General features: G+C 43.5%; 1 protein-coding gene across 5 annotated transcripts in view; it reads left to right on the forward strand.

Moving 5' to 3' along the window:
- Positions 1-27,198, forward strand: part of RALY (RALY heterogeneous nuclear ribonucleoprotein) — a 137,981-nt gene that overhangs the window by 95,748 nt on the left and 15,035 nt on the right. For 2 of the 5 annotated variants that reach the window (XM_037811264.1, XM_037811263.1), the window contains 8 exons: positions 15,481-15,745; positions 16,899-16,971; positions 17,128-17,175; positions 19,154-19,320; positions 19,998-20,111; positions 20,332-20,504; positions 21,748-21,796; positions 23,142-23,511. In XM_037811264.1, coding sequence (XP_037667192.1) covers positions 15,490-15,745; positions 16,899-16,971; positions 17,128-17,175; positions 19,154-19,320; positions 19,998-20,111; positions 20,332-20,504; positions 21,748-21,792 — 876 coding nt within the window. In that variant the 5' untranslated portion in view covers positions 15,481-15,489 and the 3' untranslated portion in view covers positions 21,793-21,796; positions 23,142-23,511. Of the gene's footprint in view, positions 1-15,480; positions 15,746-16,898; positions 16,972-17,127; positions 17,176-19,153; positions 19,321-19,997; positions 20,112-20,331; positions 20,505-21,747; positions 21,797-23,141; positions 23,512-27,198 lie in introns of those variants that run through there. The other 3 variants (XR_005213019.1, XM_037811265.1, XM_037811266.1) reach the window with 2 other exon arrangements.

Genomic DNA, 27,198 nt, shown 5'->3' on the forward strand with positions numbered 1-27,198 from the left:
AGTTCCCAGTTTTCTCAAATATAGCATATTTTAAACTGCCCTCTCTGGGATCCTCACTGTTTCTCACTGGCCCAGTAGGAAAAATGGAGAATAAAAACCCTAGACTTGGAGTCAGAAGACCCATGGGGTAATTTAGGTTCTGCTTCTCACTGGCTGTGGCATCCTGGCCAAATCCCTTCTGTTCTATTCCTCAGAATGAGGGCATATAAACGCCATGCTCACTAAGGTCCCAGCTAGTGTGACATTTCAGAAGTCTCCAGGAACAAGTCTGGTTTTCCCTTTTACTCCCCAGGCTCCCCCGCGCCCCTGACAATTCCTCTACCTACTTCTCCTTAGCTCATTGTTAAGTACAGGTCCTCTGGGGGCTGCAGATACCTTGCTCTCAATTACACTGCTAATCTGAGGCAGAGCTTGGCCCAGGGGATGGGAGTGGTGCATAGTTTATCAAGTCAAGCAGCTTCTCTGCTGATCAGAATGTCCCTGTTTTCTAGGGCTCCCACACTAAGCTAGGCGGACACCTCAAAGAGCCAAGAAAGAATTTGGTAGGATGATTGAGTTGATGGTTGGCCTGCAGTGGTGGGTGTTTGGGCCAGAAACTAGGAAAAGGTGCCTGAGACTTCTTTTCCAGTGGTCTGTACAACTTAAGGCAGGGCCACAGCTAGCCCTTTTCATCACCTCTGGGACATTACCCTTATTGCTTCATCCCTAACATTTATTGAACACTTTCTGTGCCCCAGGCTTTGTCAGGCCTGCCTCTAACATTTGCAGGGTCGAGTAAGAGTACAAATGGAGACCCATACATCATATGGCTAAATATTTGAAATATAAGTGAAGCTAAGAAATTATTAAATATGTTCTAACAACCTGAAAGACCACGTCTGAATTTAGAACTCTTGGACTCTGGGATTCTGTACCTGAATGGCACTTCAGGGAAAGCTAGAATGGAACTTCCCCTTCTGCAGGTTCCTCACCCACAGTGGCCACGCGTTTTCAAGTCTGTTCTCTACAGATCAGAAAATGGAGCTTCATGTGACATGGCTCTTGGCTGTCTCTCTTCTGATGTTCTCTAATCTGACCTTGACCCTCATTCATCTACAATGGGCCCACAAATAGTAATGGCAGGGTTAGTAGAGCAGAGTAGTACTTGTGCTCAGACTAATTAGTAGATCGTGTAAGGGGCTTCGTATTTGGCAAACTCCCTTTACATACATTATCCCAAACTCCAGATGATAGAAAAGGCTGGTTAGGGCCTAACTCCAGGGACTTTGCTCTCCCAGCCAAGGAGTGAGTGCTGATCCTTCCACTGCAGGTGCTCAACAAATGCTTCCTACCCAGTTGGGTTGGAGGCTCCTGGAAGAGGTCTGAGGGAACCCAGCACCTGTCATGTCCCTGCCAGGTCAGTACCAGCAGGCATCAACAGATGTCTGAACTATCATTACTCTCTCTCTTGTCTCAGTCCACATCCCAGACCTAATTGGCTCCTCCATCCAAAGCAGTTGGCATCTCTCTGGGCCAGAACTTCATGATTTGAGTGGAACTACCCTGGAGAGTCATGTGATACCCACACAGGGGCCCCATAAACTTCTTGTTTACCCCAGGATGGACAAAACTTAACGCTTCAATGGCTTATCATTCTGGTAGAAGAGGGATTGTAAGGAATGGGAAGCCCAAAGGAACCAAAATGCTTTGAACATTTCCTGCTGCATACCAGACTGTGTTAGATGCTTTCATGGGTAAATCTCTTTGTCCCTCTCACTCCTTAGTGAATTTTGATGATTGGATGCAAAGGTAAGGTGAGTAACAGAAGAGAGTTTGTCCTTTCCAAGCTAATTCCAAAGCAGGCACGAACCATTTCTGTCTTTATGTCTTTCTCTTTTTGTCTTTCTTTTGAGTGCTGTACCTTCTTTCCTGTTCCTCTTCCAGCTTCCATTTGGTACTTTTATGTCATAGTTCTTCCATGTGTACATGTGGGTAATTCAAACATGGGAGGATTTCTAGTATCCCTGAAATCATCACTCCATTCTGTCTGTTGCTAAGGCAGGATTTCTCTTGAGAAAATACTCTTTTGCTTTAGAGATAGGAGAACAAGAGTGAATAAAAGTGTAGTCTCGGAGTCAGAACACTTGGGTTCAAACTTACTCCTGCCCCTTGGTTTTGCTTAATTTATTTGTTATTTAAAACATTTTTATAAAAACACACACTCTCCTTCCCCCCGCCCCTCATTCCCCTTCGCTGGGTAGCCTCTAAATCTGCTTTCTATCTCTGAATAGTGATATCATACAGTAGTGATATTATACAATTTTTGTCCTTACGTGTCTTGCTTATTTCACTGAGCATAATGTTTTCAGGGTCTTCCATGTTGTAGCGTATCTCATAACTTTGTCTTTTCTTGTTGCTTTAGCAACATTGTGTATATGTACCATATTTTGTTTATCCATTCATTTGTTTGTGGACATTTGGGTGGTTTCCAGCTTTTGGCTATTGTGAATAATACTCCTATAAATATCAGTGTACAATTATCTGTTAGTGACCCTGTTTTCACTGTAGAAGTGAGATTGCTGGGTCAAATGGTAATTCTACATTTAACTTTTTGAGGACTGCCATATTGCTTTCCACAGTGGCTATACCATTTTACATTACCACCAACAATGCAATAAGACTTCCAGTTTTTCCTGGTATCTCATTGTGGGTTTAATTTACATTTCCCTGAATAGCTAAAGATGTTAAGTACTTTTCATGTGTTTGTTGGCCATTTATTTATCTTCTTCAGAGAAATGTTTATTCATATCCTCTGCCCATTTTTAATTACAATGTGTGTATTTTGTTGTTGCATTGTAAAAATTTTCTTAAACACACAAAAGTTTTTAATTTTGATGAAATCAAATTTATTCTGTTGATTGTACTTGTGGTGTCATATTTAAGACTTCATTGCTGAATCCCCCAGGTCATGAAGATTTGCCTCTGTATTATCTTCTAAGAGTTTTACAGTTTTGGCTCTTATATTTAGGTCTTTGATCCATTTTTTTTAATTTGATCCATTTTGAATCTAACTTTGTAGGTTCATACAGGTTAGTGTGAAATCCTGATAACACCCCAGAGTAATCTGGGCAGAGAATAAAAATGTATTTTAAGAAAAGGATCTAACTTTGTTCATCTGCATGTAGATACCTAGTAGTCTGAGCACCATTTGTTGAAGAGACTATTGTTTCCCACTGCATGTACTTAGCATACTTGTCAAAAATCAACTGGCCATAGATGTGGGTCTATTTCTGGACCTTCAATTCTGTTCCAGTGATCTAATATGTTAAACTTAGAATTACCATATATCTAATTTGTACTTGTGCCAGTACTATACTTTTTTGATTACTGTCACTTTGTAATACTTTTGAAATTCGGAAATGTGAGTCTTCACAGTTCCATATAAATATGAAGATTGGTTTTTCCATTTCTTCAAAAAGGACTGTTGGAATTTTTTTGTTCAGTTTTATTGAGATATATTCACGTACCATACAGTCATCCACAGTGTACAATCAGCTGTTCACAGTACCATCATATAGTTATGCATTCATCATTACAGTCAATTTTTGAACATTTTCATTACTCCAAAAAAAATTAAAATAATAACAATAAAAGTAAAAAAAGAACCAAAGCATTCCACTCCCCCATCTCACCCTATTTTTCGTTTAATTTTTGTCCCCATTTTTCTACTAATCTGTCCATATACTGGATAAAGGGAATGTGAGCTATAAAGTTTTCACAATCACACAGTCACACTGTGTGATAGAAGAAGTTATACTATCTTCTTCAAGAATCAAGGCTACTGGGTTGCATGTAGACAGTTTCAGGTATCTCCTGGCTATTCCAATACACTAAAAACCAATAAAGGGATATCTATATAGCACATAAGAATGCCCTCCAGAGTGACCTCTCAACTCCATTTGAAATTTCTCAGCCACTGAAACTTTAATTTGTTTCATATTCCTTCCCCTTTTTGGTCAAGAAGATTTTCTCAATCCCACGATGCCGGGTCCAGGTTCATCCCCAGGAGTCATGTCCCGCATTGCTAGGGAGATTTACACCCCTGGGAATCATGTCCCACGTCGGGGGAAGGGCAGCGAGTTTACCTGACGAGTGGGCTTAGAGAGAGAGAGGCCACTTCTGAACTACAAAGAGGTTCTCTGGGGGAGACTCATTTCTGGGGCACAATTATAAGTAGGCTTAGCCTTTCCTTTGCAGTAACAAGTTTCATAAGGGCAAGCCCCAAGATCGAGGGCTTGGCCTACTAAATTGGTGGTCTTCAGTGTTTGTGAAAATATCAGTAATAACCCAGGTAGGGAAGTCCAACATTTCTGCATTTTTCCCCAGTCCTCAGGGGGGCCCTGCAAATACATTTTTATTCTCTGCCCAAATTACTTTGGGGGGTATCGAGATTTCACACTAACCTGTACGAACCTATCAGATTTCACTTCCTGTTCAAAGTTCCAAGTAACTATGGTGTTTGAATAAAGTGACTGCATAAGTTAAATTATTTAGTGTGCTGCAGAAAATATAGATCCTGCACCAAATAAACATCTCTTCCTTGGTCTCATCCAGAAGCTGAAGTTTAAAACACAGTCAATATCGTTGTTTACCCTTTGGCCTGATTTGCCTTAGTCCTAACCAGATCTGCTTCATTTATGTCTCTAATTGTTAAAAACTCTTTCACCTTTTTTAACAGTTGGTGTATGAGGTAATACTGACATTCATAGCTGCGAAGCTCTAACTCTGAGTTTGAAGTGTCACACAGATACCCAAGTTCCAGAGACCGACTAGGTTATACACAAAGAGCTCAACTGCTAGAATTTTAATAGGGATTACATTGAATTTATATATTGCTTTTGGTAATATTAACATAACTCTTCAAATCCATGGGAACCCTTGCCATTTATTTAGGGCTTCTTTAATTTCTTTCAGCAGCGTTTTGTGGTTTTTAGTATACAACTCTTTTGTCTACTTAAATTTATTCCTAGGTATTTTATTCTTTGAGATGCTGTTGTAAATTGAATTGCTTTCTTAATTTCCTCTTTGGATAGTTCATTGCTAGTATATGGGAGCACAATTAATTGGTTTTTGTGTGTTGATCTTAATGCCTTGACACTTTGCTGAATTTACTTACTAGCTCTAATAGTTTTCTTGTGGATTCCTTTGTCTTTTCTATGTGTAACATCATGTTGTCTGCAGATAGAGGTAGTTTTACTTCTTTCTTTCCAATTTGGATGCCCCTTATTTCTTTTTCTTGCCTAATTGGTCTAGCAAGAACTTCTAGTGCAATATTGAATAGCAGTGATGAAAGTGGTAATCCTTGTCTTGTTCCTGATCTTAGGGGGAAAGGTTTTAGCCCTTTGTCATTGAGTATGATATTACCTGTCGGTTTTTTATAGTCACATTGAGAAAGTTTTCTTCTGTTTCTAGTTTTCTGAGGGTTTCAATCAAGAAAGGATACGGATTTTGTCGAATTCGGTTTGCTAGTATTTTCTTTTTTTTTTAAATTTTATTTTGAAATAAATTCAGACTTACAGGAACAGTTATAAAAACAATACAAAACCCATACCATACACAGAACTCCAGCATACCCCGACCCCCCTCCCTCGATACCCCGATCCACCGACTTTAACATGCTGTCACACCACCATTTCTTTCTTTCCCTCCCTATCATCCGTCATCTATTGCAAGCTGCACATGAGAGCAAGCTGCACACATCCTTGAACAAACAATATAATTCACATCTACGATTCCCATGAACAAGAACATTCTTTTATGTAATCCCATTAAGCGCAGCTAAGAAGTTCAAGAAATTCAACATTGATACAAAGCTTACATTCTGTATTTCCTTTTTTTTCTTCTTTTGTCCCAACTGTGTCCCTTTGAGCCTCCTCTCCTCCATCCTCAGATCCCATCCAGGATCATCCTTGGCATTTAATTGTCATTATCTATTTAGACTGTCTTTCTATTATTTATTTATTTTTTTCTGTTGTGGAAACATATATACAGCCTAAATCTTCCCATTCCATCCCCTCCCTAGCATTCCATTAGTGGGATTAATCAAATTTAGAATGTTGTAATGCTATCACCTTCCCACCATCCATTACTAGAAATTTCCCTTCATCCCCAACAGAAACCCTATATCATTTCTTAATTCCCCATTGCTCCTTCCCCCACTTCTCGTAACGCATACTCTACTTTTCATCTCTATGGTCATATTCTCTGATACTTTCTTTGTGTTTACCATGGGGCTTAAATTTAACCTCTTAAATCTATAGCAATCTTGTTTTTCTTTGATACCAACTTAACTTCAATAGGACACATAAACTGTGTTCCTATACTCCTCCATCCCCCCACCTTTATGTAGTTCTTGTCAAGAATTACATATTTTACATTGAGTCCAAAACCACTGATTTGTCATTACAGTTTATGCATTTTAGATCCTGTAGGAAGTCAATAGTGGAGTTACAAATCAAAAATACAGTAGTATTGGTATTTATATTTACCATGTGATCTTTACTGGAATTCTTTATTTCTTCATGTGGTTTCAGTCAATTGTTTAGTGTCGCTTCCTTTCAGCCTGCTCAGTTCCCTTTAGCATTTCTCATAGGACTGATCTACTGGTGATGAAGTCCCTCAGCTTTTGATTATTCGGGAATGTTTTCATCTCCCCCTCATTTTTACCCTCCAGTTGTTTGTGAATTTTCTAAGTCTCTGATGATTATTGACTTCTATTTGTATTCCATTGTGGTCAGAGAATGTGCTTTGAATAAATTCAAAATTTTTTTAATTTATTGAGGCTTGTTTTGTGTCTCAGCCTATGGTCTATTCTGGAGAAAGATCCGTGATCACTAGAGAAGAATGTGTGTCCTGGTGATTTGGGGTGTAATGTTCTATATATGTCTGTTAAATTTCTCTCTCTATCTCTCTCCTTTCTTTGTTTCTCTGTTGGTAGGGCTCCTTTTACTATCTGAAGTAGGGAAGGTCTTTTATTAGCAAAATCTCTCAGCATTTGTTTGTCTGTGAAAAATTTAAGCTCTCCCTCAAATTTGAAGGAGAGTTTTGCTGGATAAAGTATTCTTGGTTGGAAATGTTTCTCTCTCAGAATTTTAAATATGTTATGCCACTGCCTTCTCGCCTCGATCGTGGCTGCTGAGTCTTATGTTGCTTCCTTTGTATGTGGTGAATTGCTTTTCTCTTGCCGCTTTCAGAATTTGCTCCTTCTCTTCAGTATTTGACAGTCTGATCAGAATATGTCTTGGAGTGGGTTTATTTGGATTTATTCTATTTGGAGTTCGCTAGGCATTTATGGTTTGTGTATTTATATTGTGTAGAATGTTTGGGAAGTTTTCCCCAACAATTTCTTTGAATACTCTTTCTAGACCTTTACCCTTCTCTTCCCCTTCTGGGACACCAGTGAGTCTTAAATTTGGACGTTTTATTTTATGTATCATATCCCTGAGATCCATTTCAATTTTTTCAATTTTTTTCCCCATTCTTTCTTTTGTTCTTTCATTTTCTGTTCTTTGGTCCTCGAGGACGCTGAGTCATTGTTCAGCTTCCTCTAATCTTGTATTATGAGTATCCAGAGTCTTTTTAATTTGGCCAACAGTTTCTTTTATTTCCATAAGATCTTCTATTTTTTTATTTACTCTTGCAATTTCTTCTTTATGCTCTTCTAGGGTCTTCTTTATGTCCTTTATATCCTGTGCCATGCTCTTGTTGTGTGTCTGTAGTTCTTTGATTAATTGCGCCAAGTACTGTGTCTCTTCTAATCTTTTTGCATGTTTGGGTTTGGGTTCTCCATATTGTCTGGTTTTATCATATGCTTTAAGATTTTCTGTTGTTTTTGGCCTCTTGGCATTTGCTTTACTTGATAGGATTCTTTCAGGATATAAAAAATACCTGTCTCTAATTTGTCAGATCTACCGCTTGGTGGCATACACTTTCTCTAACTAACCAGCAGATGGCATCTGCAAGTTACCTATTCCCCTCAAGTCAGTTCTCCCCGACTTTGTCTTTGTGGTGTGTGGGGATTTGATTCTTGTGGAGTTCAATTGGTGCACTAAGTTTGGGTATGTTGTTGGTGCTGTCCGCCCTGAATATAGGGCGTGTGTCTTTGGTTAGGGAGGCAGTGCAGCTTTAATAGTCAAATCTCCCATGTGTTCCCGGAGATTTAAGGCTGTTGCAAGAGTTTAAGCTTTCATTTCAGTCTTGCCACCGATTGTCTCTGCCACTGACCCAAAGTCCTTGGTATTGGTGTAGGGTCCCTGGGATTTCCGAGTGGGCCACTCTTCTCAGCTGTGCTCTTCCAGGACCTCTGCTGAGGGAAGATTGTGCCACGTCACAAGTCTGCGCCAGTCCTCCAGGGAAGCCCTGGGCTGTTGGGCCATGCAGGGGTGTTCCCAGCCTGCTTTAAAGATGGTTGAATGGGGCGTGTTAGTTTCCCACTTTTCCCACAGCTCCACCTTTCCAGCTCCGGGACAATTAGCTGTGTGTGCACTAAAGGCCACTGTCCATGGCCGATATTGTGGTGTGTGCACGGTGCTGCGGGTATCACTCCCTGTCACAGTGGGACATCTTGGCCCAGCTCTGGGTTATAGTTCCGGCCCAGGCAGGAGCGTCTCCAGCCCACTGGGGAGATGGCTGCAAGGGGCGCAGTTTCTTTCTCCTTTTGGCACCCCTCTGCTCCCCTGGCCCCAGGACAGTCAGCAGCGGGCTATCCTCCATGCCAGACACCAAGACGTTGGCCCAGCCCACTCCTGCTGTGCTTCACTGCGCGGTTCTCACCGTCGTAACCACAGCCACTCCCGTTTTTTTTTTTTTTTAAAGAAAAGAACTAGTCTGTCTCCGAATGCCAACCCACAGTTTCCCCACACTACAGCATGGCTGTGGGACTTTCAGCCGGCTCACTCACTCGTTTCAGAATGCAGACTCCTGGTTTCACCAAATGCATGGTCTCTGTAGATTTAGCAGACCTTGTCTGGCTGGTGCATGCTGGAACTGGTGATCTGGGTCACTTTCTGGCTTTTATCTAGTATTTTTCACGAAGGTGTTTTTTTGCCCTGTCTCACTTAGCTGCCGTCTTAGGTTCTCTTGCTAGTATTTTCTTAAGGATTTTTGCAAGTATATTCATAAAGGATTTTCTAGTGATGTCTTTACCAAGCTTTGGAATTAAAGTAGTGCTGGCCTCACAGTGGTGATTCCTCTTTTTTCATTCTTTGAAAGAGTTTGAAAAGGATTGGTATTAATTCTTCTTTGTATGTTTGAAGGTTTTCGATTATCGTTTCAGTCCCTGTACTTGTTAGAGGTTTGTTGGTATTTTCTGTTTCTTCATGAGTCAATTTGGGTAATTGATGTATTTCTAGGAATTTTTCCATTTCTTCTAGATTATTTAGTTGTTCATAATATTCTCTAATAATCCTTTTAATTTCTGTAAGGTCAGTTGATATCACCATTTCTTATTTTAGTTATTTGCATGTTTTCTCTTTTTCTTTGTCCATCTAGTTAAAAACTGGTCAATTTTATTAATTGTTTTCAATGAACCAACTTTTTTTGTTCTCATTGTTTTTCTAGTCTTTCTTTTATTTCAACTGCAATCTTAATTATTTTTTTCTGCTATCTTTGTGTTTATTTTGGTCATTTTACTAGTTCCTCAAGATATCAAGTTAGGTTTATCAATTTGAGATCTTCTTTTTTAATATAGACATTTATAGCTATAAATTTCCTTCTGGACGTTGCCTTTATCGCATGCCATAAGTTTTGGAATGTTGTGTATGTTTTCATTTGTCAAGAAGTATTTTCCAATTTCCTTTGTAATTTCTTCTTTAACCCATTGGTTGTTTAAGAGCATGCTGTTTAATTTCCACATATCTGTAAATTTTCCAGTTTTCTTTCTGTTACTGATTTCTGACTTCATGCCATTGTGATCTGAGGGTTAACTTTTATGATTTCAATATTTTAAAATGTATTTAGACTTTTCTTGTGCCCCAGTATATCATCTATCCTAGAAAATGATCCATGTGCATTAGAAAAGAATGTGGTATATTTCAATGTTGTTGAAGTATTCTACATATGTCATTTAGATCTAGTTGGTTTATAGGGTTGTTCAGGTCCACTATTTCCTTACTGATATTCTGTTTAGGTGTTCTATCCAGTATTGAAATTGGTGTATTGAAATCTCCAACTTTTATTGTAGAACTATCTTCTTTTTTCCTTCAGGTCTTATCAATGTTTGCTTCATATATTTTGGCACACTTCTGTTGGGTGTATATGTGTCTATGTGTTTACAATTGCTATTTCTTCTTAATTGGGTTGACCTTTTTACTTACATGTTCTAGTTTGCTAATGCTGCCAGAATGCGAAACACCAGAGATGGATTGATTGGCTTTTATAAAAAGGGGGTTTATTTGGTTACAAAGTTACAGTCTTAAGGCCATAAAGTGTCCAAGGTAACACATCAGCAATTGGGTACCTTCGCTGGAGGATGGCCAATGGTGTCCGGAAAACCTGTTAGCTGGGAAGGCATGTGGCTGGCGTCTGCTCCAGAGTTCTGGTTTCAAAATGGCTTTCTCCCAGGACTTTCCTCTCTAGGCTGCAGTTCTCAAAAATGTCACTCTTAGTTGCACTTGGGATATTTGTTGTCTCTCAGCTTCTCCGGAGCAAGAGTCTGCTTTCAACACCCATTTTCAAACTGTCTCTCATCTGCAGCTCCTGTGCTTTCTTCAAACTGTCCCTCTTGGCTGTAGCAAGCTTGCTCCTTCTGTCTGATCTTAAATAGTGTGCCAGTAATTTAATTCAGACCCACCCAGTGGTCAGGCCAACACCTCCCTGGAAATTATCCAATCAGAGTCATCACCCCCACTACATAATGTCCTTCTTTGTCTCTTGTAACAGGTTTTGACTTAAAGTCTATTTTTTCTTGTATTAATTTAAACACCCCCCACTCTCTTGATTACTACTTGCATGAAATATTTTTTTCCTTCCTTTAATTTTCAACCTTTTTGTATCTTTGGATCTAAGATGAGTCTCTTGTAAGCAGCGTAGAGTTGGGTCATCTTTCCTTATCCATTTATGCCAATCTCTGCTTTTGATTGGAGAGTTTAATCCATTTACATTTAGGGAAATTACTGATGAGGCAAAATTTACGTCTGCCATTTTGCTAGATTTCTTTTGTGAGTCTTAAACCTTTTTTTTTTTTGTCCTTTCCTCCATTACTTCCTTCCTTTTGTTTAGATGACCTTTTATAAGCCATTTTCAATCACTTCTCCTTTTCTTGTGTAGATTTTTAAAGATTCTTTATGGTTACTGTATTAGTTAGGGTTCTCTAGGGAAACAGAATCAATGAGAGGTATCTATGACTATAAAATTTATAAAAGTGACTCATGCAGCTGTGGGTATGCATGAGTCCAAATTCTGTAAGGCAGTCAGCAAACTGTTAACTCCAAGGAAGATGTCCGATGAACTCCCCAGGAAACAAACCGGCAACTTCTACGAACACCTCAGGAAATGCTTCGCTGGGCAGCCGAAGAAGAAATGAAGGTCCTCTATCTATCTCACTTATAAGTCTTCAACTGATTAAGTGGATTCAATCCAGCCAATTGCATTCTCTCATTGTGGAGGAAACGCCCTTTGGTGAGTCATCAGTCACAGCTGCAGTCAGTTGACTGATGATTTAATAAACCAGACTGTTGTTAATTAACCAGCCACAAATATCCTCACAGCAATTGTTAGGCCAGTGCTTGCTTGACCAGACAGCTGGGTACTATCACCTGGCCAAGTTGACACATGAACCTAACCATCACAGTTACCATTGGGATTAATTTTAGCACACTAAATCTATTACAATTTTGTTTGTGTTGATTCCAAGTTGAATTCAATAACCTACACATACAAAGTACCTATATCCCTCCATCCCTCCCTTTTATTTTATTCTTGTCACAAATTGCATCTTTATGCATTTGAATTTTATGCCTTATGAGAGATGTAAAGGAGAGTATTACAAATGAAAAATGAAATAATACTGGCATATATATTTACACATATTGTTACACTGGAGATTTTTATTTTTTCATCCAGCCTCAAGATATTCTTTATCGCCCTTTCCTTTTAACATGGAGGACTCCCTTCAGCATTTCCTGTAAGTTCTAGCGGTAATGAACTCCCTCAGTTTTTGTTTGTCTGGAAATGTCTCCGTTTCTTCCTCTTTTTTTTTTTTTTTTTTTTTGAAGGAAAACGTTGCTGGGTATATTTTTCTTGGGTAACAGTTTTTTTTTTTTTTTTTCCTTTCAGCACTTTAAATATATCCTCCCACTGACTTGTGGCCTCCATGGTATCTTTTGAGAAATCAGATGTTACTTTCATTAAAGATCCCCTTATATGTGACATGTCACTTCACTCTTGTTGTTAAGATTCTTTTTTCCTTGGCATCAGACAGATTGATCATAATATATTTCCATGTAGATTTTTTTGGGTTCATCCTGTGTGGCACATGTTGAGCATCTTGGATTTGTATATTCTTCTCTGTCATCAGATTGGGGGAGTTTTCTGCAATTATTTCTTCAAATATTTTTTATAGCCCTTTATCTCTCCCTTCTCATTATGGAACAGCTATGATGTGTGCGTGATAGTGTCCCACAGGTTCTTCAGGCTCTGTTCATTGTTTTTCATTCTTTTTTTCCTTTCTGATCCTCAACCTGGACAATTTCAATTGCTTTGCCTTTGAATTCACTGATCCTTTCTTCTCCTTCCTCCAGTCTGCTCTTGGACCCCTCTATTGAATTTTTCACTTCAGTTATTTTACTACTGTGTTCCAGAATTTCCATTAGGTTCTGCTTTTAGGTTCCATCTCAGTGTTGAAATTCTCATTTTTTAAATATTCTTTTCCTGATTTCCTTTGGTTCTTTGTTCATGTTTTTGTGTAGTTCATTTATCCTATTTATGAGAGTTTTAAAAGATCTTTGATGAGTAATTCCAGAAACTGTGCTTCCTCCAGAGTATTTTCCATTAAATTCTTTTTTTCCTCTGACTGGGTTGTCTTTCCTATCTCCTTGTATGTTTGTTATGGTTGTTGTTGTTGAGAACTGGACATTCTGAGTATTTTGTTGTGGTCGCTCTAAAAATCTAGTTTGTCACTCTGCCGTCCACCAGACAAAGAACAAGGAAAAAAAAAGGAAGGTAAGAAAGGGGGGATGGGGAATACTAACAAACAGACAAAACACCCACAAGGAAAAAAAATAATGAAGTGCACCATTTCTAAGTCTCTTTCCATGTGCTGGTGGGATGCCAAAAGCTGCTGCTTCCGAGGCCAAAACCTAGGGCAGTGTACCTGCTTATCCCTCAGGGATCCACCAGACCCCCAAATTTTAAAACAGAGAAAGGAAGGAGGGAGGGAGGAGAAGAGGGGAGGAGGGCGGGGGGAGAGGGAGAGAGTGGGAGGAGAGGGAGAGAGGTACACTGGCTCTTTATGTCCATGTAGATGCTGGTGTAAGGGCAAAAGACACTGCTTCTTAGAGAAACCAAGGTTAGCTTCTGCTGGACCCTCAGGGGTATGTTAGACTATAAACAACACAAGCAGGAGAAAAAGGAAATCCAACCAATGAAGTGCTCTGGGTCTTTAAGTCTTGGTAGATGCTGGTGTGAGAGCAGAAGCTGCTCCTGAGGAGAGAGCTGAAACCAAGGACAGAGTCTATGTTGTGCCCTCAGGGATCTGCCAGACCAGAAATGCCCACACACAGAAAGGAATAAAGAAACTTTATGTCCAGGTGGATATGCTGGTGGGCGACTGGATGCACCACTGCCCAGAGGACCGAAACTGAGGCCAGCTTCCTTTTCGGTCCCTCAGGGAATCCCCTAGACCAACCTCAACACCAACTTGTAGAGGAAGAGGGTTCTTCTGCCAGCCTTGATACCTAAATCTGGGCTGCATTGCCTCAGTTGCAGCTGTTTCTGCGGGAGGCTGACTTGAGTAGACTGAGCAGTGGGGGCTGACTGAGCTTATTACAAGTCCGGCCTTAGGCGCAGTTACTTCCCCAGAATTACATTCTCAAGTCCGGCCTATAGTTTCTTTGTAGACAGTGCCACCTGTTGGTCAGACTGCCAGTTCCCAGCCTTGGAGGATTCACTTGGAAATGATCTCTTAACCTCTAAGGAAGAAGATAGAGATTTTTCCCAGCTTTATGCTCATTTTCTCCAATTCACTGTAAGAAGCTCCCTTTTGCCTAGAAATGTTAGCTAAATATCCTGGTATTTACAGTTAGCTTAGGCTAATGAGAGTTTTATACATGCTGCTTGGGGTATCTGGCACCTTCTGAAATGGCTGTAGTATGGGGCATTGAGATGGGAATCCTGTAAAAGGGAGTTGCACCAACCCATGCTAATGAGCCGAAGACTGGGCCTGGAAGCATAAATGCCATGGCCTTTAAGCCTTTCTTCCTGAGATTCAGCCTCCTATTCCTTTTCTTTTTCTAGTCTCTGGCCATGTGTTATAACCTGTCCAGGGAGGGTGGTAGAGATTTATACAGCCCTTTGCCACAGTGTAGAGAACAAATAGTAGATACAGTATGATCTGTAAGTCAAACAAAACAAAGTTTGAGAAAGTATAAAATGGATAACTCGAAAAAATTTATTTATTAAAAACAACTCTCAGATGAATATACTGACTTACTATATTATTTAAATTGGCTTAGGTCTGGTAAACAGAGTGATGAAGTTGAAAGAAATAGGCTTTAGTGACAGACTGACTTGGGTTGAATGCCCACTTCTGGTGAGTTAATGAACTTGTTGGAGTCTGGTATTATGTGAATACTAATACTCATTTCATAGGGTCTTGGGATTATTTAATATTGTATGCTTCTATTAGCTCACAGCAAGTGTTCATTGGGGCTTAGCACACCTTTTTCAAAATGGCCAGTACCAATAAAGACAGTCATAGTTTATAAGTCCATGTTTGGATCAGACCGTGAACAATTTTCATATTCTGGTGGTGTTGTAAAGCAAATACTAATTGGCAATTACCGTGTGACCTCTTTGCCATGGTTCTAGATTGATGGCTAGAATAAAAGCAGCTCTAGAAGATATTCAAATTTATATTTGAGATAAGCATAAAAGAAGGGGGGGTGGGTTTAAAATAATTGGAGTCAAGCAACCAGGGTTCAAATCTGAGGGCTGTCATTCACTAGCATTGTGAACTTTCTGAATGTGAGTTGTAAAATGTAGAATGCGGTAGCTCTACTTACCCTGTGAGTACTAAATGAGGGAACATATGTAAAGCACCTGGAATGAGGTCAGCAGTCAGTAAGTGTCAACCCTTGGTAATATAACAAGAAATAAGATGTGCAAAAACAGGGAGGCTGGATGATGTAGGAAGGCAAGAAGCCATCCAGTTGAGCCAGGAGGTAAGCCATGGGCTGCCCTAGCTCAGCCGGGGGACCCAATCTCACAGTGGCTCTCTCTGTTCAGGTGACCACCATGTCCTTGAAGATCCAGACAAGCAACGTAACCAACAAGAATGATCCCAAGTCCATCAACTCTCGGGTCTTCATCGGAAACCTCAACACAGCTGTGGTGAAGAAGTCAGACGTGGAGACCATCTTTTCCAAGTATGGCCGCGTGGCCGGCTGCTCTGTGCACAAGGGCTATGCCTTTGTCCAGTATGCCAATGAGCGCCATGCCCGGGCAGCTGTGTTGGGAGAGAATGGGCGGGTGCTGGCCGGGCAGACCCTGGGTAAGCATCTCTCCACAGCTTTGTTCATAGCGTTCTTCAGTATAGCTGTTGTCCCACACTCTCCAGCTCCTGTCTTTGCCCCCTTTTCCATTTCTCCCTACCAATTACCACTGCTCTGAGATTTTATAACTTAAGTAAGTAACATTATATTATAAATTAACCAGTTATAAAATTGATACCTGCAGGGGAGAATTTTAGAAGCCCTTGGAAAATGCTTTTGCCAAACCCCTGCTTCTTCAGTGACTCTTAATGACAGGCATTGTTATTTTAGTAAAAATGCAGATTCCCCAGAGAAAGGGAACACAGTAAACTAGCATAGCCTCCTGGGTTACAGATGACTTAGATTAGAAACCTTTCTGAGAACCAGGAGGAGGGGCTGGGAGCATAAAAATTGCATACAGGTGATAAGACCATGCTGGTGATCATTCCTTGAGTGTGTATAGTATTTGGGTGTCTGTACATACTTATGCGTATATGTGTATGTTTGAAAAGGGATATCTATGTATGTATTCCTGAATGTGTGGTATATGGATGTGAGTGAACATGTGGAGAACATGTGGACATATACCTTTGCATGTATACTTGCAGTGTGTGTGTGAGAATATACTTGTATATAAGCAGATATGCATATATTCATTTACCAAATATTTATTGAGTTTCTTTTATGTTCTAAGCACTGTGCTAGGCATAAAGATGTTTGCATTGGTTCATTTGCTTATGGGCAGTTATGTATGATGTTGGGAACAAAGTCGGTGTGTATGTGACTTTCTTACATGGATATGTGAATGTGTGTGAGGGTATGTCTACATATTCCTGTGTAACTGATGTATGTGATTGCATGAGTACACTTGAGAGAATGCATGTATATGTGTGATGTGTATGGTGTTTGTGTATATATGTGTGTGATGTTTATGAGCATGCATGTGTATGTGTGAATGTTATGAATATGGTGTCTAGGTGTGACTCTAATGTTTGAAGCCTAAATGTATAAAGATCTTTGGTCATATCAGTCTGTATTATTGTATATGGGGTGAGTAAAATCCATGTGTACATGTAAGATGTAAATTGCTGCATGTGTACATAAGTATGCTATGTGTTTGGGACACTGCTGTCATGCCAGCATTCTGATTCTGCTCCTTCTCCCTCCACATAGACATCAATATGGCTGGAGAGCCCAAGCCCAACAGACCCAAGGGACTAAAGAGAGCAGCCTCTGCCATATACAGGTAGGTGCTTTGTCTAGGTGCGATTGGTCCCTCTTGCCACAGAGGGAGTGAACCCTGGTGGTGACAGTATACTGAGCTTAGAACTTGGGGAGGCCTTTGGAGAGTGGGCTGAGCGGCTGTTCCTAAGCCCTGGCCCTCTCCCCTTTGTTTCCCCAGTGGCTACAGCTTTGACTATGATTACTACCGGGACGCCTTCTACAACAGGTGAGCAGGGGAGGGGCGAGCCCAGGCACGAAACAGCCGAGCTGGAAGGGTCCTGAGAGAGAGTTGGTGAAGCCTACTCAGTCCTCCAAATGGGGAGACAACCGGAATTACAGACAGGCATTTGCCCAAGGTTGCTCAGCAAGTCAGTGGCAGAGCTGGGACTAAGGTCCAGTTCTGCTGGTGCCCAGGCCAGAGTATTCACCACTGCATCACACCGCAGCATACCACACGTGTCTCCCACTCTGACCTTCCTACTCCTGGTCCTTGGGTGAGATTCGAGGGGACTGTACTGCCAAGGGACATGTAAATGTAACTAAATAGAATGCAAAACAAGCCACAGGACCAGTTTAAAGAAGTTTGAGCCCTCACATTTCTGTATTTCAGTCATCTCACCTCTGAGCTATCTCTAACTAACCCCAGAGCTCAGTCTGAGCCTTTTTGCCCTGATATTTATAGCCAAGAGGCCAGCGGCCATTTGGAGGTCTACATGAGTCCCTAGTAGGCTGTGGCCCATCCTCCAGCCCCAGGCCTACCTTGAGGGTATAGACTCCCATTCCAACAGTACCAGTCACGTTGTTGAGAGGGGATCATGGTGGAGACTGGCCCAAATCTCTCCTCATTCCTGCTTCCCCCACTCCAGCTTGGCTCATATAGGCTGCCCCAGGAAGAAGAAAACCTCTCTGAGCCTCGGTTTTCTCAACTGAATAGTTTCAGGAGACAGTGTAGTGTAGTGGAAAGTGCCATAGCCTGGGACTCAGAAGATTTAGCTGCTAATCCCAGTTCTGCCACTGAATGGGTTTTGTGACTTTGGGCAAATCCCCTTCTCAGTCTATAAAATGGGCTTCCACTAAGTGATCTCTCAGGGCGCCTCCAGCTCTGGGATTCTGTGGTTCAGTGATTCTGACCAAGGCCAGAGCCGCCCTCTCCCCTTGGAGGCAGAAATGCAGGGTCCAGGACTGGGTCTTTTCCCAGAGACTCCATATCCAGCTATCACCTTTCCGAGACAGGGGCTCCCTGAACAGAGGAGTGCCCAAGGAACGGGGCAACAAATTGCCCAGTGGTGGCAGGTTTCCTGGCAGTCTTCAGGCAGGTGGCTCCAGGAGGTACCCTCTGAGGCTACTGTTATGCTGGGTATCTGAGACCACTGTTCTCCACAGAAGGGTGGTAGCAGCAGACACAGTAGAGAGGTTCCTACTCAGCTTACTGAGTTTTTGTATGGGTCAGTAACGAAAGAAGCCCTCCAGGAAAGAGCTGGGTGGTGGCATTGAGGGATAGCATATAGTCTGGGAGCCCTGGCGTTTGATTTACATGTCTGCTTGGTTTCTGGCCTCCATCTCTGAACTAGAGTAAGAAAGGCAGGGTAATCATGGGGGCCCAGAATGAGGAAAGGGGTTTGGACTCCAGCCTCATGCCCCTGAGGTCATGGGCTCCTAAGCTGAACATCTCAGTTCCCTGGCCTTTTATCTCAAGTGGATGTTTTAAATCAAGTTGTCTCATGCTCTACCCTGACAGCAGTCCTCATGGATGGAAGGGAAAAGGCTCGGGCAGACTCAGGGGGTGGTCCCACTCCCACACCTCTCTCTTCCCAGCTTGGAGATTCATGGTACTTTGGCATGATTTGCAAACTCTGACCAGAGAGCGAGTAGCAGTTGGCTGTGCAGAAGTAGGGTCATGTAATAAGAACAGAGTGTCAGAGTGATCTCCGGAAGACTCCTTTCTGGGGTTGTTCTCACTTTGCTTCTCTGTTGATTAAGCCATAACCACTACCACCCTTACCTATCCTGACTTGTAGGGGAGGTGGACGTAGTGAGGATCCAGAAAGCCCTTCCTCTTCACCCCAAGGCCTGTTGGGAGCAGGCAGAGGTGTGCAGCACAGGGCATCCAGTCACCCACCACCTTGCTCAGGTTGCACTGGGGCTGCAGTGCCTCCTGGTGGCCACAGGCTGTGCTGCAGCCTCTGACCCATTTGCCCTCACAGGCTCTTCGACTATCGGGGTCGCCTGTCGCCAGTGCCAGTGCCCAGGGCAGTCCCTGTGAAGCGACCTCGGGTCACAGTCCCATTGGTCCGGCGTGTCAAAACTACCATACCTGTGAAGCTCTTTGCCCGCTCCACAGCCGTCACTACTGGCTCAGCCAAGATCAAGTGTGAGTGACTAGATTATCTTCTTTCAAGATAATTTTTATTTTTATCATTGGCAAAATAATAGAATTGTATTTTTTTACCTTGGAAAATAGATAAAGGAACAAATCTTTTGCAGTTTAGCACTTCTAACACAACGAAGTGAATATTTCCATGCAGAGAAAAAGGCTAACATTTGTGAACACAGGACTTGAGTTGGGCACAGGGAGTCCAGTTCTATGACATGGAGGTGAGGACATGTACAGGTTTACACAGGCCCACTACTCCACATTCACTGGTGTACACTGCTTAGCATCCAAGAAATCTGACTACAAAAGACATTTACATACCTTGAAAGACCACCCTATACACAAAGACACATACACTTGCTTAGAGTGCACAGAGATGTGCACACCACATACCTGCATTCTTGTCCACTCCCTGTCCATTTCAGAGTTGAGAGATCCAAGGAGAAGATGTCCAGGTACAGAGAGGTGTTGGTCGCTTAGGGAGGGCCTCCAGAGAGTATTGTGGGGAAGCCCCAGGCAGCTCCAGCTTTTCCCCTGGCTAGAAAAAGAACAATGGACAAGGACCATTCCTGCTACTGGCCTGCCTTTCTAGTTGACAAAATGGGGCTGGAGTCTTGTGTTAGTGTCAGGCTCCCAGCCCCACGGTGACAGCTCTGTCCTTCTTTCACTTCCAGTAAAGAGCAGTGAACTGCAGACCATCAAGACAGAGCTGACACAGATCAAGTCCAACATCGACGCCCTGCTGGGCCGTTTGGAACAGATTGCTGAGGAGCAAAAGGCCAACCCAGGTCAGACCCTGATGTTCTTAACCCGGCTCAGTGACCAGAGATACAGGGCAGAGTGTGGGGAGGACAGTGCATGGGGGTGAAAGGGACTGGGGTGGCCTCCAATCCCAGGAGCCTTGCAGACCCGGGCCCACTGTCCTGAAGCCTAGCTTCCTCTAAGGTGCTGCCCTGAGCAATTTCCCCAGGCTGAGTTTTATTCATTTCCCCCTCCTCTCCCTTCAAGATGGCAAGAAGAAGAGTGACAGCGGTGGTGGCAGTGGCAGTAGTGGCACCAACAGTCGGCCACCGGCCCCCCAAGAGGACACGGCTTCCGAGGCAGGCACTCCCCAGGGAGAAACACAGGCTCGAGATGATGGTGATGAGGAGGGGCTGCTGACACATAGTGAGGAAGAACTGGTGAGAGCTTGGTCCAGGGCATGGCTAGGAGGGACTGGGACTGGGCTTTGCATTTTTAGTTGCAGGAGGGCAGCAGGGGAAGGGAGAAAACCTCTGAGCTGGTTGGGCCCTGTGTGAGTTCCTTCCCAGGGATTCTAGTCTTGTGGGGAAGAGGGAGGAATCAACAGGGAGAAGTTGCCTATTTCAGCTGCCAGGCAGAAGTCCCACTCAGGAGTGGGCAGACCTCTACCTGAGCTCAGGGGCTATTCTGGATTCTATTCCAAGCATGGGTTGGAGAAGGGAAGAGTCAGGGGCTTGAGGGAGCAGACCTGGTCTGCAGAGCTCTAGAGAACAGGACTGGGATTGCCAGGGGAAACCACAAGAGGTAGATATCCCCTTCACATAAGGGCACGAAATTGATTATGTTATAAGGGAGTGAGCTCCCAGTCTTACTGGAATTATTCAGGCTAAGACTGGGAAATCGTTTGACAGGGAGCTTAGAATGGGATGGTATAACAGATTCTGTAAAATATCTATTGTGTACTTGTTATTAATTTATTGAGTGAATACTCATTACCAGATCCTGTACTCCACGCTTTGATAGTTCATTTAATGTTAACAACAGCCCTGTGCTATGTGAGGTATTACTATTCCCACATTTTGCCCTGTGAGGAGATATAGCTCAATAGGGGTTGAGGCCTCATTGCTAATATGGGCTGAACCACAATTTGAGCCCAGATTTCTTCTGGGCCTGGGACTTTCTCTTTTCCTTCACTGCTGGGTTCCAGCTCAGGGACATATGAGTTTATGGACACAAGATATCAGAGGTCCTCTACATGCCCAGCTTGTCTCCTCTTCTTTGAGCCTAGCCTGAAACTTCATCTTACTTTTTTGGGCATAGTATTCTCCATAAAGGTCTTAATAAAGGCCCAGACACCCCAAAGATGGGGAGCTTCACCACTCTACAAGGCTTTCAGTGTGTTCCAATCTAAGAAAGTCTTTCTATGTCAGAAATCTGCCCCTACTACTCCAAGAACTCTTTCGATTGCTCCTTTCTCTCTCTTGAGGGATCCTGTCAAAATCCCAAGGCAGCCTTGTTTAGGCTGGTACGATAATCAATACTCTTAGCTGCCCACATCCCTTTTCTGATTGTGTCCTTTAGATATGCTCTGGGTCCCAGGGTGCTTCTGGACAAATGGCCCAGGGAAGGACTCAGAACTTGCAGTGAGTAATGTGCAGTCTTTTTTTGCCTCTTCTCTATCAGGAGCACAGCCAGGACACAGATGCGGAGGATGGGGCCTTGCAGTAAGCAGGTATGGGGTCCTGGTGGGCAGGGGTGGGAAAGTAGTGAAGCGTTGATCTCTAGGAGGCCATGCCTTTTTCCAGGGTTGGACAAAAAGCATTATGAAGCAGACCTGGTAGGTAGCACTGTGCCCTGGAGTGAAGGCTTTCCATCCCTAGCCATCCTGCCATACCCCTTTATAGTTGGGGCTGGAGGGCTGAGGGAGCAGGAGTCATGGGTGTGCTAGCCAGGTCACCCAGCAGGAATTCCCTCAGCACACTCTGAGCTATGTTGCCTGTCTCCACCCTTGGGGAGCTCATAGTCTGTTGGAGGTAGACACAAACCAGTGTGAGCAGGGTAACAACAGAGGGAAGTCCAAGAACTGCGAGGCTTGTGGTGGAAGAGGTGATGTGTAGCTGAGCCTGCTTGTTATTGTGAGGGAGAAGTTTTCCACACCGAGGGAACAGCAGAAGCACAGCAGTGTGACAGTCCTTGGTGTGTAGGAAACAGCCATGAGTCTCCTGTAACTGCAGTTCCAGTTCTGCATAGTAGGGAGAAGAGAGGAAGCTGCCCATCATCAGAGAGCCAATTGTGAAGTGTCTTTTTGCCAGGCCAAGAGCTTGGACTTGATGCTTTCGTGGGGAGAAAATGCCAGGAGCAGCACCTGCTTTATCTGATCTAATCTTCAGCAACCCTGCAGGGTTGTGATTATGCCAGTATAACAGATGTGGAAACTGAGACACTTGAAAGGTGTAGGGAGATGCCAAGTATCGCCCAAGATCCCAGGGTAGTGATTGGTGAAGCCTAGATTTAAACCCAGAGCTGGGTGGCCTTAAAGCCCACTCTCTGGCTACTGTTGACCACCCAGCTCTGCCGTACCCTAGAGAAAAGCCAGGCCAAATCTAGTTCTGCCTAATCTCTGACCCATTTCTTTGCCACCATGTTCAAAGTAAGATGGGCTTTGGTGTAGGTAAGTTTCAAACAGCAGCACTCCCAGGGAGGTGTCTTTAAGCATGAAACAGTCATGCTGTAGGATGCTCCACAAGCAAGGGCTTTCCAGAGCAGTTAAGTTTAGGAAATTCTGCATATGCAGTCTTTTCTCTCGGAGCTTCATGATTAGTTTTATAAAAAAAGGCTAAGTGTTACCTTGTTAAGCCATCTCATGGGTAAGGTGTGAAGAAATGGAGGCTTAGGGAGGGGGAAAGACTTGTCCAAGGTTACGTGGCCAGAAAATCAGGAGGCTAGAGTCAAAATGCAAGCATATATCTCTGTCTGCAAACACCATTCCTTCCTTTCTTTGTCGCTACCTGTTAGCAAGAGCCTTGAGGATCTCTTCCTCTCAGCCTTAGTCTCTTCTTTGTCTCCCTCTTTCTCAGCCTGACAGGAGTGATGGCCACCGGGAAGAGAAGGGTGTGCACTGTCCCAGGCCTCAAGCTGGGCACTCACCCCTGGATGCCACCCCTCAGCGGGTACCAGAGAAGAGCTGGCAGCAGGCACCAATCTTCCCCACCATGCATCCCAGCCAGTGCCACATCTTCTCCAGGTGGAGCTATCTGCCTTTCCCTCCCGCCTTGTCCCTCCCTATCTACACTGACCAGGCCAGAGGGCAGAGCACAGAGATTTCCTCACACTCTGCCTCCCGTCCCATGATAAACCCAGGCCTGGGATTTTTCTGTAGGTTTGGAGAGGGGAGGTCACAGGGAGGCAACCCTGACAATAAAGAAATTGAATCCCAACCTGCTCTGAGATGGGATGGTTTGTGTTTTCTCATGATGATATCCTGGCTCTCCTACCCAACCAGGAAGCCAGTCTGTCTCGTCCCCTTCACTCCTCCATGCCAGGGAACATTGTCTAAGGTTCCTAATACTGATCCATCCAGGCCTTAGTTTTTCAGTTAAAATGCGAGAAAAAGAGGTTAGTTGGGTTGCTGGGGAGGTTAAATGTGCCAGTGACCTTGAGAGGACCTTGCTGACTGATGCGCCAGGCAGACATGAGGGCACCGGTGACCACTTGGTTACCCAATGGTAGGCTAAGGCCCCGTTCTTTCCTCAGCTTTTCACTAAGTCAGGTCTTAGCCAGTTTGAAAATGATTCTAGACTCTTATCACCTTTTCCTTCTCTGCCCCTGTCCTGGTTTAGGACACTGGTTTTTCACTTAGGCTTTGTCCTCCTACCAGCCTCCAGTCTCCAGCTTCTCCTCTACCTCATTTCCCACTAGCTCCCAACCACCTCAGTGTTATTTTGGAAACATGTCCCTTCCCTACATAAAACCTCTTTATTGAGTGGCTCCTCATCTTCAGGACAAAATCCCAGCTCCTAGATGTAGGGGACATGATCCTGCTTTCTCTGGCCTCTCCTGTCTTTTGTTGCCACCTCTCTTTCCTGACCCATGCAAAAAAACCTTTCACCTCAGCCACATGAAAAACATTGTAGTCCTTCACATTTGTAGAAATTTTTGGTGGCAAGGAACAGCATCCCATTCCAGTCACCTCAAGCAATAAGAAGTTTGCATTAGGTTGCATGTGGCATGTCTGTACTTGTACCATCGATCTCGAGACACTTGCTCTAATTCTCTCACACACAACTGGCTAGGCTCCCTCACAGTTTGGCTACTTCATAGTTTACACTTGGCCCATCATGTCCTCCTAATTTCACTACCTTTCCCCTCAGTACCCACCAGAAATTGATCAGTTTCCCCATGTTCAAGTTCCCAGGAGAGTCAGCTGCCACAGCAGATCCTTTAGAGTCATCCAGAGGTTATAAGTACCCACCCTGATCCAGTGAACTGGGTGATACAAATGTGGCCACTTAGGCTGGTCTTACTGGTGTGGGGCTATGGGAAAGCAGGCACCCAGAAACACACTGTTCCAGTCCTGGCATGGACTCTTCTCCCTCCTACTTTCTTTCCTGGGAAATAGCCACTCATCATTAGCTGCTCCTAGTGTCACCACCTGAGAAGCCCCCCAGAGGAGCCTACTTCTCTTAAAGAATTGCTCATCCCCTCCTCTGGGCAGCCTTCCCCTCAACACGGGAAATTTAATCCCATCATCAGAAAGGGGTTGAACTGGATTCTTTCCCTCCATCTTTATGTGTTCTTCAAAGTTTCCAGGCATGCTGGAATCCTTATTTGAAATTCCCGGTTTCAGACCAATGATTCTACACCATAGCCTCCACCAAAGCTTCCCCCTTGGCTTTGGCTCCAGGTTTTGGTGGAGGATGGAGGCCCGGGCTTGGAACAGTGCTCAGGGTACCATTGGGTTTAGAAACCCAAGGGGAGTCTTATTGTCTCACACCTCTCACTGCACTGCCCTTATCTACCTGCCATCATTGGCAGGTCAGTGGTCTGAAGCCCTAGAGTATGACTCTGGGTCTCAGCATTCCCAATCTCTGCAAGGGTCTGACTGGGCCAAACCCAAGGCAAGGAGAGTTACAGACCCACAGCTGAACCAAGGGCCCCTGGTCACTCCTTGGTCTTGGCCTGTTGGTGCGATTTGTAACAGTATCTCTGCCCCTTTTGATCATTAGCTTCCCAGAGGGTATCTTAGTCCCCATACATCAGCCTGCCAGGAACCCTGAGCAGTAGCAGGGGAGGGGCTGGGAGTTTTGTGAACAGGTGGACCATATCCCCACGGTTGAGGCTGAGGCCCTCAGTCTGAGAGATCCAGGCCTGGTTTGAGAGATAGGCCCCTTGGAACTAGGCTGGGCACTGGCCCAGCTTGGGCAAAAGAAAAGGCTTCAATCCAGAGAAAGGAAGGGGGCTCAGTCTACAGGGGATTCTCCATTTGCCAGGAGAGCCCTAGTGGAACACACCCGTTCAATCCCTAAACCCACAATCTTGCCTCAATGTCCAGAAGACCAGAGCCCAGCTCCATAGTAGACCTGCTTATGTTCCTGGGCAGTTCATGCTGTGAAGAAGCCAAGGCCACATGGAGAAGCCATGTGTGGATGTTCCAGCTGACTACCCATAATCAATTGTCAAACCTGAGTGAGGAAGCCTTCCAGACATCTCCAGCCCCAGCCACCATCTGACTGCAGCCTCACGAATAAGAATTGCCTAGCTGATCCCAGTGAAACCCTAGTACCAGGAGAGATAATAATAAAATGATTGTTGTTGTTTTAAGCCACTAAGCTTTAAAATGATTTGTTAGATGGCAGTGGATAACCAGAGCAGAAACCGAGGCTCAAAGAGGTTAAGAAGCTTGGCTGTACCTTCAGAGGACTTGGTTCCAAGAGTACAGACTTTAAACTGATTCTTATCCAGAGTATTTGTTGTGTGACCTTAGGCAAGTCAGTTAACCTCTCATTTTGCTCACCTAAAAAATAATACTTAATAAGAACATTTATTAACTAATCCAATCCAGATTCAGGTAATAATCACTTAAAAACAAGCCCCACCCCCAACCCAGTGAAATAATAGACAATTATTTCATCTCCTCTTTTTTTACCCCTCTTTATTTCTATCCACCTGTTCCAAAAAATATTTCAGGCAGCTTACAAAGAGAAAACGTATAGGAAATTATAAAATAGAGGCAAAGATAGATAGGGGCAAGGCTTTTTTTTTTTTTTTAATGTTCTAACACCTATGAGTTATTGCAGTCAAGAGGGATGTGCTGGTCCAGTCACTAAGCCTGTGGGGCAGGCTTGTCGGGTGAGTGAATGGACACCTGCCTCTTTGATTTGTGGGCCCCTGGTGTATACACATGTCCCTCCCTGTACCTTTGCCTCAGTGCATGTCCTTTTGGGAAACCATATCATCAGGGTGTGCTTCTTTGTGTTTGACTTTGTGGTCAAACACAAAGTTTTGGCTCTTCTGGGTGCACACAACAGAAATAAAAGGGTCACCCATTCTCACTTCCTGACCTGGACCCTATCTCTTTCCCCATCCACCAGTATCTTTTAAGAGTAAGCCCCTTCTCTTCCTTTAAGCCCCACCTTCAGTGGCTCCTCCCTCCCAACACACTGTGACATCATCATCTTCCTGATCACACAGAGTGGCCAAAGACTGTCTCATGTCCTTGTCCATAAGTGTTTTAAGACTAAAACTTGATGTGTAACTGGTCAACTAAATGATAATGGAACAATTGCAAACAATCCAATCCAGCATCTACCTCTGCAGCATTAGAAGCCAAAGCAAGAGGGATATATACAGTAACATTTGCCAGAAGTTCTGCTAATATGCTTTACAGATTGTTATTTACTAGCTATTTATTTACTTTTTAAAATTTACTGTTTACTAGAGATCTTATTTACTCTTACAGCAATCCCCTAGAGTAGGAAATAATCATCCCTATATTAGATTGGGAAACAGGGTGAACAATTTGCCCAAGTTCATGTAACTGGGATGAGGAGGCAGGATACAAACCTGGGCAGTCCTCCGCACTCACCCACCTATCCCATCTTTTTTTTTTTTTTTTTTTTAATCTTCATTTTATTG

Source organism: Choloepus didactylus, chromosome 19, assembly GCF_015220235.1.
Source record: "Choloepus didactylus isolate mChoDid1 chromosome 19, mChoDid1.pri, whole genome shotgun sequence".
NCBI classification, from domain to species: domain Eukaryota; kingdom Metazoa; phylum Chordata; class Mammalia; order Pilosa; family Megalonychidae; genus Choloepus; species Choloepus didactylus.